Source organism: Pistacia vera, unplaced genomic scaffold (genome assembly GCF_008641045.1).
Source record: "Pistacia vera cultivar Batoury unplaced genomic scaffold, PisVer_v2 Contig190, whole genome shotgun sequence".
Classification (NCBI taxonomy): domain Eukaryota; kingdom Viridiplantae; phylum Streptophyta; class Magnoliopsida; order Sapindales; family Anacardiaceae; genus Pistacia; species Pistacia vera.
In genome coordinates this window covers 1401000-1413894 of record NW_022195991.1, presented here as the reverse complement: position 1 = coordinate 1413894, position 12895 = coordinate 1401000, and the positions used below count along the sequence as shown (strand labels likewise).

Sequence of the window (12895 nt, the reverse complement as noted above, 5' to 3'; positions counted from 1 at the left end):
CTGATTCTACTGAAACACACCAGCAAACTTATCATAAACACACAAAAACAAAGAGATTATCAACACCTGAATGACCAAGCCAAAGTATAGAGAACAAAGGAAATGGCAACCCGCCGGATAATTGCAGTCCGTCAAAAGAAATGACAAAGTGAATTAAAGTAAATGAATAAAAGTAAACAGGGAGTATATAGAACAATTGGGAGGAAGAGGCGACAGTTACCTGGTGAAGATGAGTTGTCGTTGACTTTCAGAGAGGTGGAGCTTGACCATGAACTGTGAAGAGATGAGATCGAGCAAATGTGAGGAAGAGGCGACAGTTCGTGAGCAAGATGAGCTACAGTTGAAGATGAAGAGGAGGAGATTGATGGTGTAGCTTTGAGATCGACGATGAATTAACAGAGCAGACCGACGGTGAAGAGTGAAGACTCAAGAGTGAAGAGAGGACAGAGGAGATCGTAAAATGAAAGGAGAGTCTCGGTACCCCAACTGACGACAAACAGAGCAGTTCACGCCTTCACAGTGTAATGATATAATTTTTTTTTTGAAAAAAAATGAGTAATGTTTTAAAACTCGGTCTAGCCTGACTGGTTGAACCAGGACCCAGCTAGTGAGCCGGGCTGGTTGAGGCTAATAACCAGCAATTTATAACTGTCCACTTACACCCGTGGTTGGACCGATGCAAAAACCAAAACTAGTGAGTAATTAAAGGGCTAAGACACTAAAACATTAGAATATTTTGTTGAAGTAGTAGCTCAAAAAGATTAGAGGAGGAAGTTATCTAGTTCCGCGGATTCGCCAACGCGAATCCACTTTCTCCTTAGAAAATCATTCTTGTTAATCATTTTAGTAAAAGAAGATCCATTGCAGTGAACGTAACTTTGTAAAGATGTAGTTTTTAGGGTAGGATGAGTAATATTTGACCTAATTAGGAAATATAAGAGAAGCTCTAAGCACTATGAAATATGGGTATAAAAACCCTAAAGAAACATAAATGATTTTGTTTTAGAATAGACTCATAACAATGATGTAGATGGTTGGAAAACCAATATATTTATATAAGTTTATAAATTTTGTTTTAAACATATTTCTAAACTCACTGTGTAGATTGGAAGAAGAAAATATTCTTAAAGAAACACCAATCATGATGATAGAAATGTCATAGCAAGTGTTTGAAAAAATTTATGAATTATAGGGATACCTCGTCACCCATACCACTAACCAATACATTATTGTACATAGATTTTTAAATTGACAACTACCAATCACTTTAATGATAAAGATTCCGGAGATAGAAAATATTCATAGGTGGTGTAAATGCATTGGTGGGTCGTTGGAAATAAGCTTGGAGTACGTTTGAAAACTTCTAGAAATCAAGTTGAGATATTTGAAACTGTTAAGATTCTTTTAGAACTAGGTTAAGTCCTTTTTATAATTATGTTATTATCCAATTAAAATAATTAGAATATCTTTAATTAGAATTAGACAATTAGAGCCATTCTACCATTAGAATAATTTGTAAGGTTATATAAAATCTAAAACAGCAAAAGTTTGACAGGTAATAATCAATAAAAAGTTCTCCTCTTTTAAACTCTTAATTTTCATTCTTCTTGAAGGTTATGTTTCCTTATATAAAACAAGAACACTATCCTTCAGAAATTGTTGTTAAATATGTATGTTGAGATCGAGAGATATCATGCGTTAATGGTCTAAAAAAAAATGAGACGAATGCATGATAAAATTCAAATGTTTGAGGCCATAGAAGAAAAAATGAAAATGTTTGAGTGGAGATAATTCACATTCAAGATCGCATATTATGTTGGACAATCAATAATGTTAAATCTACAACCTCCGACATGACAACTCATCACTAGATAGTTTGCAAATGAGCAAGCGAGACACATACAAGCATGCGGGGCTTATTTTGCGAGTTGACCAATGATAAATTACCACGTTAAGAGTTGTAAGAGAAAGTTGTGAGATTGAGTTGTGTACCTAACATTACTCATTGGACAATATACCTTTTTTTGTAATGATGTATGTGAGTGTGTATGGCTAATTAATGTATATCATTGGTCACATTAACTCATTATTTATATCAATAAAACTACACTTACAATTTTTTTATACAACTTTGAGGTGGTAGTTCGCAATTGGTCAATTTATATTTGGATAGATGAGATCTATTGCGAACTGTCATATCAGGGTTATATGAAAAAGTTGTAAGTATAATGCTACTCTATTGATATATCATTGTCACATAGAAAAACAATATTTGAGATTAAAAAGAGAATTAAAAAAATTAAGTTGTTGTTACTTAAGATGCATAGTATTTTCAAATAAAAAATGTATTATTATATTTGATTCCTAACACCATAGTATGTTTTTCATATCTGTTAGAAGTGGTAGAATCCTCGGATTTGTTCTTCCTTCTTTATAGATTGAGAGAATGTACAATTTGGTGAAAGTATATCTCGTATTCTTTAAAGTTAGGAAGAGAAATTATTGTTTGTGTGATCTCACAAAGATTGTTATCAGTCAAGCTTTTGATCTACAACTTGCTTTGTATTTATTAATCTAATTATTGTTTGATATATCTAACGCTATTGGCTAGGATGTAGCTTTAAAACCAAATCTTCATGTAAATTTTCTTTCCGATTCCTTTTCTATTTTATATTAATTTTCTTCTGGTTGTGGCCACTGCTATTGCTTTACAGAGATGTTGACATTTTTGTCATATTCTTGCGCATCTCTGTCAAATGTTAAGTATTTTTCACATCCCATTATAATTTTGATCCTTTCAATTAATTAAATAGACTTTTAAGATAATCAATTAATCCAAAGATTTCTTATTTTCTATTAATTACATTTATATTTCTTATACAACAATAGAAAATTTCAAGCCCTCTATAACAATTTACAGCATTGTTAGGATTTGAGTTATCCTTTCTGTCGTGCAAGAGTTTACAGTATGCTTGGAAATTGGAATCAGTGATAGTTTGGAGAAAGTGAAGCTTGGGGCAGCAAGCTAAACTCGGCAAGACAAGCTAGATGAATAGTTGTCTCAGATGCCACAGATAAGCATTATCCCCCGAGATAAATTCGACATCAGATCATATAATTTCGAATTTAACGTGATCGAGCTAATCGTGTGATTAACTTCCTATGATTAAGCCACAATCTTTATAATCCCTCGATAAACAGTTACCAAATTGTTGTATAAATACCCCCATAAAACTCATGGTAAGGGGTTAACAATTTTAGAAAGATTAAACTTATTCTTGTACACAAAACATCAATAAGATAACAGTGAATATAAGTTTAAGTTTGAACTTACCGAATCACTTTAAAATCGTTTGTGTTATTTCTTTCATATTCTTGTTGATTTTAATTAATTACACTCACAACTAATCCGATTTCACCTAGATGAATCAATTTTCGCTACTTGTTGCATAAATTTATAACAACACTTTTGAAGGACGAAAATTATTACTATTATTTCTAACATCAATGGTGAGATTTGGGCTATGATGAACCCCTATCTTTTTCTAATCGTGACAATTAGGAAAGAGATGATTCAACAACATTAAAGCTGAAAGAGAACACTCAGAATAATTAAGTTTTGAAAGCAAATTGTATTTGAATTTTGATCGATGGAGATATTTCTGTTAATAATGTCTCACATCAAAGCTATACATTAGAGACTAATCAACAAAAATGATTTTTGTTTTCTCTCTTTTTTTACAACTTCCCTTAATGGGATCCCTAAGTACCATCTTATAATGCTTTAGATCTGAGACAATTTCCCCAGTAAAGCCATTCTAACATTTATCAATTCTTTATATAAATCCTTTACTCTTTCTTCCAAGGGCTCAATACTTTCTTCTAATTTCCCGCAGTTTGTTTTCAATGTACCAACATCGAGCTCAACCTCACTTTGCTTTCTACGTTTTATTTGATCCCGCAACGCCCGAGCCGCCACGACTGAGTGTTGCAGCTCCACTAACATCATCCCTGACCCTGATTTCTTCTGCTCTTTCACTTGCTTTTGGAGTTCTTTCAATGAATACGACCATGAAGAACTAAAACTCTGAGCTTGAACTGATGGTAAGCTACGTTTAGAATTGAACGACAAAGCAACTCCAAGAATCGCACATACCATCGAAGTCACAGCCATTGACCCACTTAAGATCTCGCCCAAACCGAACGTTTCGCAGTGGTTTACCTTTTGAAAGCTGAACGATTTTCTCAAACCTGAGTTACACTTTTCAATCTCGTTGCATCTTCTTTCCAATTCCTGGCATGAATCTAAAACGTCTCCCGCTCGTGCCAATGTTGTTTGATGAGGTTCGCCGTTTCCTTCAAGCAAGTGTGAGACGATTCTCAATGAGTCTAAATACTTTTGAATAATCTCTATCTTCTCCGATAATTCGTTACAAGTATCGAGCATTTTGGTGTTATAATCAAGATACTTATCGATGACCTCTCGATATGAGTCTTGAATATGAACATTAGCAAGAGCATCTAGAGTTAATTGTTGAGTAGTGGTAGAAGCATCAAGAGCATGCAACAAAAAAGAAATCTGTTCAATCTGAGAAACCTTCTGCAACTGCAAACCATCGAGGTGCGCCGTGACTTGCTCATCAAACGAGCTTGTGATCGGTAAAGGCACAACTGCAGAAGAAGCAGAAAGCCTCACCAAGGAAGAAAGACTTCTAAGAATGGATGATGGCTTCATTATTCTTCCTCTCTTGTTTGTGTGTGAACATGTAAGACTGAAAAGCTAGCGTTTCATTTATATATTGTGCATATTATACAGAGACTGGGTGAAAATATTAAATAGAAAAGAATGCAAAAGGAGGAGCTAACACGTGTCAAAAGTTAGTTCTGAAAAATATATGGTAGGCAGTAGCAAGTGCTTGGGGAGAAACAAAGGCAGAATGGGTCCTACTACTAGTAAGTTGCTCCCTGGATTCCTTTAAAGGAGGGACAAATGAAGGGTGATGAGAGGGGCCACGTTAGCAGGTGATGTGATTAGGTAATAATAGGGAGGATTGATAATTGAAGATTATGAGCTGTCTTAGATATCGTGGTCTGGCAAGAGAGTACCACGTACTACCTCTAGGTAGGATCCAAATCTAAGCACATATTGAGCTGTCTTTTGGGGACGACCGAGTTCATTGGGAAATCACTCGTTTTTAACTCAGTAAGAAGTCACAATCAAGAATAATTCGAGAATAAAGGGAGAAGCATGGTGGGATGTAACAAACATTGAATTAAAAATAAATAAAAACATTAGGGTTTGATGTGTTAAGGCAATGTGCCCTATGTTTAGGAATGTGATTTTGAAAAAAGATTGGAAAAGAGAAGAAGAAGATCTCCAAAAGATTTTAAGAGTAGAAAGAAATGGGGGTGTCGTGAATGAGTTCTTCCACATGGCGGGCACCAACCTGCATATTACATAACTTGTCCATTTGTTTGCCACGTTCATCATCTACAATATATATATATATATATAATATTAGCTTTCTTAATTTTTAGGTTATTATGATCATTATTGTTGGTATCAGTGACTAAAAAGAACAATGGTAGTTAAATGTTGATGCATATCAGTATTGATTGTTCGATAGACATTAATTTCAGATTGTTTATTTATTTATTGTTAATTCCTATCATTTGGGATGGATAAATAATTCTTCAAGCATGCCTTATGTAATATGTATATTAGCTGTGGTGGTTTGTAATTAAGCAACAAGACTTGAATGTGTCTACCGAATTGCTGGGCACATGAACAAATACATAATTATATAATTCAAACAATATTGAATAATGTTACATTGAACAATCTCAGATAGATTTGATTACAACATTAGTACAAATAATTGATTAAAATCGACGGATACATTGCTCCAGCCGTACAGCACAATTATTGCGTACATACAAGGACTAATGCATGAATGTAAATTAAAATATTTGCCCACTAAAACTTAAAGCAATTCTCTAGACAAGTTTAGATTTGATCTGGATTCTCCAATCCATTCCCAGGTGAAACTGTTTCACTTCACTAATTTTATATACTCTTCTTTTCCTTTTGAGAAAGGGCATCTGGCAGATTGATGATTGGCTCTCTCAGCTAATTATATATATGCTTAATTTTCTCATCATCTTTACATGTTCATGTACCATGTGTACTTCTACAGGCTCTCAGAGTTTTAGTACTCATTAATAATCTATTTATTATATATTAATTATAGAACAAATACAGGCAATATGCATTCTTAACAAGGAAGTTATATAATTAAGAGAAATTAAAATTAAGTAAGAGGTAGTAATAGTTGAATCCTAGAGAAAAGATAACAATAAATTTGAAGTATATTTTAATGAAATAATAAATGGGTTCACCACAGAGAATTAAAATTATAATATAAGTAAGTTGATATAAAAGAATGATAGTGCATCTCATAATCAAGTTAGGTTTAGGCTGTGACGTGTGATTGTTGGCAGACAAAGTCTTTGCAAGTTGAGTTTAATTACAAAGATATTTTGAAACACAAGGTGTGTATTTTTTAATGTGTACTTTATTATCTTGTTATTTAAAGGACAAAATTGTAAATAACATATTTCAGGTATTTTATGAGGCAATTGTTTACTTTAGACATTTGAGGAAAAATTATAATCGAATATCTGATAAAACACTTTGTTGTATAATTGTTTAATCATTCCCATTACAAAGTTCTAAATCACATATTCTGTAACTATGCAAAAAATAATATTCACTTTTGTAATTTTCAAGAACACAATTGATTTTCCAAAGAGTATAGTTTCTTTGCTTTTGGTTTACCTAATAAGTGATATATTTTAGGTTGATGGGTTATTGGATTAGTGTGTTAATTTGCATTTAATGGGCAATACTGTCGACGAAGGTGCTCATGCAAGTAATGGTAAGAATATCATGTCATCTTCTTGTTGAATCCCAAATAAACTGAAGCCAAAGACAACATTAGAAAAGCCATTTGAAGACTCTCCGTAGTTCTAGCTGAGGCAAAAGGAACATAATTTGATGAATTTCAGTTTCAATTATGAAATATAATAAAGGATTTAGAGTGAGAACATATAACCTAACTTTAGGATTGAAGTAAACTCGATAACTAATAATGAGGTTTATAAGAATTTTAATGGCTTATTCATTAAACATCCAATTATTCAGCGTAGCAAAATGAAAATAAATGTTCAGCCCAAAACTGATACAAGGCTTAAGCAAATCAATTAAGACGGTCCAAATCAAATAAATGGGGACAAGACAAGAGGTTAAGAATCAAATCAATCACGCCCACTCACCTCAGTCCTCAGATAATAAAAGCAATAGAAGCAAGCTTCACGTTCGTGACAAGGTACGAGATGAAGACACAAGGGAGAAAGGGGAAGGAAGTAGAGTAATACTAACGAGATATATATACAAAGAGTTAAAATTTAGTCTTTAAAATTTATGATTGTCTCTTTTTTTTTTCTCTTTTTTTCTTCTTTCAAGGGTTGAATTTGACTATTTGTATGGGTTTTTGTATGTCTCTTTGTAAGACTAGTATTACTCAAGGAAGAAAATCTGAGCATCAAATATTGTCATACTACTATTTTTCACAAATATTATATCCAGTCATTGTCTTGAACTTTTTTATGATAAAAAAAGGGAATGCATTCAACCATCTTATTTTGAGTAACTACAAATTTCGCTCAAACATTTGGAGTTAGGAGAACCTTATCTATTTACAAAAAAAAATATTCTACTATTAATTTTTACTTAAAAAAAAAAATGGAGGGCCTCACCTTATTTATTCTATGTATTTTAACAAATTTCACTTTTTTTTAAAATAAAAAAATTATTTATTCATATTAGTTTAATAAAATATAGTTATTTAATAAATTTTCATATTTAGAAAAGAAAATTGGGTTTAAGGCCCATTCAAGCGGCCGACGGCCCAGGTGCTTAACTTGTTATTCCGCAACAAGGAAAGCACTTTTTCACTCATTCATATGGTAGGGGATTTCAGACGCTTAAGTGAATTGGCCCTAGCGTGCTGAAAAATCATTAGTCGCACTTGAACCTAGAAAATAGGGGTTTTCCAGGTTCTCAAGAATTCGCCATCCAATTTAGACAACGGAGTATTATCTTTTCTTTTTTATAAATTGTCACTCCCATCCCTATGGTATTGAAAAGCCTACCTGATCTCCCTTTACAAAATTACATTTGATTACATTTACAGAATTGGAACTTAAGAAGTCAAAAAAAGTTATAAAATTAAAAAAGTCAAAAAAAGCAATAATAGTGACACGTGGATTTAAAAGCATTTCAAATACATTAATAAAATTAACAAACTTAAAATTAAGAAATTGAGAAAAAAAAAAAAAAAACCTTTTCCCTTCATCTCCTTTCTTTCAGTTGATAAATAAGAAAATGGAACCTGTAAACCTACAAGTAGGAACATTCTAACCACCACTAAGTGGTTTAACGGTAAAATGGCAAAAAGGGTCTGATATGAGTTCTTGAGTTTGAGTCCCCCAGACACTAATAGGGGTGATTACTGAGGAGATTTATTCTGCTTCAGAGGGATTAGTTGAGGTACGCGCTAGTTGGCTCAAAATCCCTAGTCAAAAAAAAAAAAAAAAAAAATGTAGGAACATTCTAGCTCTTTCTCTTCTTTTTGGACAGCTTTCAATGGGTTGCTTCATTCATTCAATTTAGGGACTAGGGATGGCTTCGCTTCATTCATTCAATTTAGGGACTAGGGATGGCTTCGCTTCATTCATTTTAGCCATGAGATGTCCTTGCCAGCATCTCCTGTTGAATTGAATGTCTATCGCTTTTGTACCAACCTTCTTTTGAGCCTAAATCGAAAGTGTCATTGAGCTCTGGAGTTGATTCCGATCTGGCCTGGCGGTGCATGCCTCAATGCTTCGCCGTTGGCCTTTGCCTCTACTTGTTTTTTTTCTTTTAATTTTTCTAAGTTTTTTGGATAATTCTTTAAAAATTGTATAATTAGATTGTAAGGGCAAAAAGGATTTTGTACATTTTCAGTCAAACATTATCGTTAGAAAACGAAGGTGAGGATGTTGGAAAAGTAAACCGCCCCACCCCCCCCCCCCCCCCCCCCCCCCCCTTTATTTATTTTTGTTTTGTTTTGTATAGTTATTTTTCAAATATCAATAATTCAATTAAATTAATTTTTTTTTTTGTTAACATTTCAATATAATTCAATTTTAATACATAAAATTGTAATATAAGAAATTAGATTTATTCACTTATCAAAAAATAAAATAAGAAATTACAACAATTATTGCCTCTTTAAAAACCTCACAAAAAACCCAATGAGACAAAAACTTGGTAAAGAAAAAAGAGTGCAATAATTGACAATTAATTTACAAGTTACAATTTACAAAACAACTAATTTGGGGGTTGACTAGGACCTCCCTCATCCGTATCATCTATATTACAAAATTGAAATGATTTTATTAAAGTATCGTCGACAACCTCGTATTGATCTTGATGGCGTGACCGTTCCCAATCTCGAAGACATGTGAGGACTTCAATCATTTTTGGTAAAAGTTTAGTTTTCCCTTCATTTAAAATTCTTCCACTTGCACTAAATGTTTATTCGGATGAGACGGTTGAGACAAGAACAGCGAAAACATCCAAGGCAAGTCTTGATAATACCGAAAAAATACATTTTCTGGTTTTCCAATATTCTAAGACATCAAAGTTGGCTCTTTGTTGTGGATCTACTAGTAACATTTCGGGGGTTCCTAAATATTGGTGAAGCTCATTATTCTGTGACTGCGTAGAGGACAGTATATTCGTTGTAGGTGCTTTTGAAGAGGAGGTTGTGCTTCGGGTTCGGGTCCTCTTCGGCCTATTAAGTGCACTTTAGGAGTAGAAGTCTTCATTTGTTTCTTCTGATGCAACTTCCCTGGGTATTTCGTCTCTTTGCTGGTTCCCATACTTGTTTTCATATTGACAATATACCTCTATAAGACACTCTCTTACCTCTCATAGTTGATTGGCATATGCTTCGTTTTGTAAATTTTCAGTTAATGTGTCTAAACCATTTTCTAAACCTACTATTTTAATTCTAGGATCAAATATAGCACATAAACAATAAAGAAAAAGAATGGGTTTCCAATATTTAAAAAAAAAAAATTCTATTGCCTTTATTGGTCCCCCTAAAATTTCATTGTTTATGTTTTTTTCTAAATAACTCTGAAATTTTTATAATTGTATGTATTACCAATAGACCAGTAGGATAATACACATCAGAAAGTTGTAAAGTGGATTGGTAAAAAAATTTAAGAAAAGAATGAAATATTTTAGCTATATGCCAATCATTTTCTACCAAATAATAAGGATCTTTATTATTTGCTACAAAATAACTAATTAAATTTGCATAAGGTAAACATGAATCAAACATTAAATAAGTATTATTCCATCTAACAGGCATGTCTTATCAAAAATTCTAGGAGACATATTTGATTTTATACAAGCATCTTGAAATGCAGCATTTCTTTTATTACTACTAGTAATCCAAGCTAAGGAATCCTTAATTCTATCAATATTATCTCTAATTATTTTCATACCACTTTTCACAATTAAATTAATAATGTGACATGAACAACGTTGGTGAAAAAACTTCAAATTGTTATAAAAAGGATAATTAATTTTAAAAAAATCTATAGCTGTACTATTAGCACTTACATTATCTAAAGTTAAACTTATCACTTTATTAATAACATCATAATCTTCTAAAACTTTAACAATTTTATTATAAATTTGTTGACCACTATGATCCATATCCATTAATCTAAATCATAATAAAGATTTATTTAATTTACATTCGTTATCAAAATAATGACTAGTCACACAAATATAATATTGTTTAGCTTTACCACTCTAAATATCGGCAGTTAGAGCCACACTAACATGACAACTATGCATTTTATTTTTTAATTCTAATTTCATTTTCCCAAAATATTTTATTAAATCATTTCTAGTTGCAGTTTTAGAATAACTTTTAAATCCTGGAAAAAATGATTTTTTAATAAATCTTTCAAAATATTTATTTTCAGTCATATTAATAGGTTGATCAGTTGCAGCAATATATAAAGCTAATTGCTCCCTATATACATCAGAATTATAACGCCAAATAGGACTCATATTAGTTATTTGAGTTTGATTGGTTTCTCTATTTCCATGTTGAGCAATATGTTTATTAGCATGTCTTTTTAAATTACTAGTACCATTACCTGAATCAATTTTATAAATATTTCCACAATACTTGCATCTTGCTTTCTTCATTTGAACTCCATTTTCTGTCTCGTAAAACTTATCGAAATACACCCAAACGTCTGATGTGTGTCTGTCGTCGGTTTCGACAGCAGTTGATGAACCCACTTCAGCTTGAGATGAAGTTGGACAAGGACGACGATTACGAGGACAACTTCTAGAACCACCGGTAGTTGTAGCAGTATGGGGAGGAATCGGAGGAATATTATGAGGTGTATCAGATTCTGAGACTGGGAAAGCGAGACTATCTGAATTTACTGCATTTATGTTAGTAAATTCAGGGGGAATAGGATAGTAGTTTCCTTCATCATTAGAATTGACGGGATGGAAATATCTATCCATTGTAGTTAAAAAAAAATTTGATATAGAAGAAATAAAAAATTAAACAAGGAGAATTAGAATTTGGAATTATGAATTGAAAATTGCAAAAACTAATAAAAATTAAAATGAGAGCAAATTGACAACAAAGAGAATAATTGAGAGATTTCAATAGAGATTAGAGAAAACGAGAGAATTTGGGATGTGAGAAAATATGAGAGTTTATGGCCTATTTATAGAAAAAAATGGGAAAAGAAAATGACTAAAAAGCCCCCTCTAACTGTTATAAAACGGCTATATTTCAAGGGTAAAATGGGCATTTGTAAAAAAAAAAAAAAAAAAAAAAAAAAAATTAATTTTGTATTTTTTTGGGCCAACCCGCCGGGTTGCCATATAAAAACCCGGCCCGCCCGGGGGTTGCATGCGGATCGGGTTCAACCCGGCCCACCTTATAGGCGGTTCGGGTTGAACCCTCTTTAATGCGGGCCGAGTCAAGGTTGACCCGCCTAACCCGACCCATTTGTTCCACTTCTAGGTGAGGGCAGGTAAATGAAAATTTAATCAAATGTGAAGGGAGGTCAGGTAGGATTTTCAATACCACAAGGATGTAACTTAATTTATGGAAACCTCAAGGGAGGTAAGTGATAATATTCCTTTAGGGTGTGCTTGAGAGTTTTTTTGTTTTCACTCGTTTTGAGTTGTTTTTAATTAAATTGGTTTTGAGGTGTTCTAAAACCATTACTTGCCAAATTTTTTATGCATTGGTTTTGACTCGCTCAAAAATTCCCCCGAACCAGTGTAGTGTATTTTTGGGGTGTTTTGGTTAATTTTAAAATTTTGTTTCCACAAATACCCTATCCACTACAAAACTATCACAATTATATCCAAATTTTTTTTTTTTAACCATATTGTGCGTATCTCCAACCATATTAAATACAAAATAATTTTATGCAATCATAAAAAAACAAAAAAATTTAAAATCTCATTTCTAAATGCTTTCTTGGAGAAGTGGAGTTACAATTTTTCAATCATTCTAGATGCTGCAAAAAATGGCGAAGAAGGATAAGGAGACTTTATCATATTTGAAGTTATAAAATACTAATAAGTACAAAACAAATAAAGAACCTTTACCTTGTAATTAAAAAAACAAAACTCCTGAGTACTGGTTGAAATTAGGGTTTTTTTATGGGCATAGATGTAAATTTATCATTTTAAAAATTTGTCAGAACAGTTGGAAATTAAACTCCCAGG

At 32.5% G+C, this 12895-nt stretch overlaps 1 protein-coding gene across 1 annotated transcript; it reads right to left on the bottom strand.

Moving 5' to 3' along the window:
• Positions 1 to 3784: 3784 nt before the first annotated feature.
• Positions 3785 to 4735, bottom strand: LOC116127320 (protein BPS1, chloroplastic-like). The gene has a single exon (XM_031412973.1). The coding sequence runs from the start codon at positions 4733 to 4735 to the stop codon at positions 3785 to 3787; it is 951 nt and encodes a 316-aa protein (XP_031268833.1).
• Between the last annotated feature and the right edge of the window lie 8160 nt (positions 4736 to 12895).

What these genes read in the sequence shown, in the direction of transcription:
- LOC116127320 (XM_031412973.1), bottom strand. Translation starts at nt 4,735, where the DNA reads ATGAAGCCATCATCCATTCTTAGAAGTCTTTCTTCCTTGGTGAGGCTT.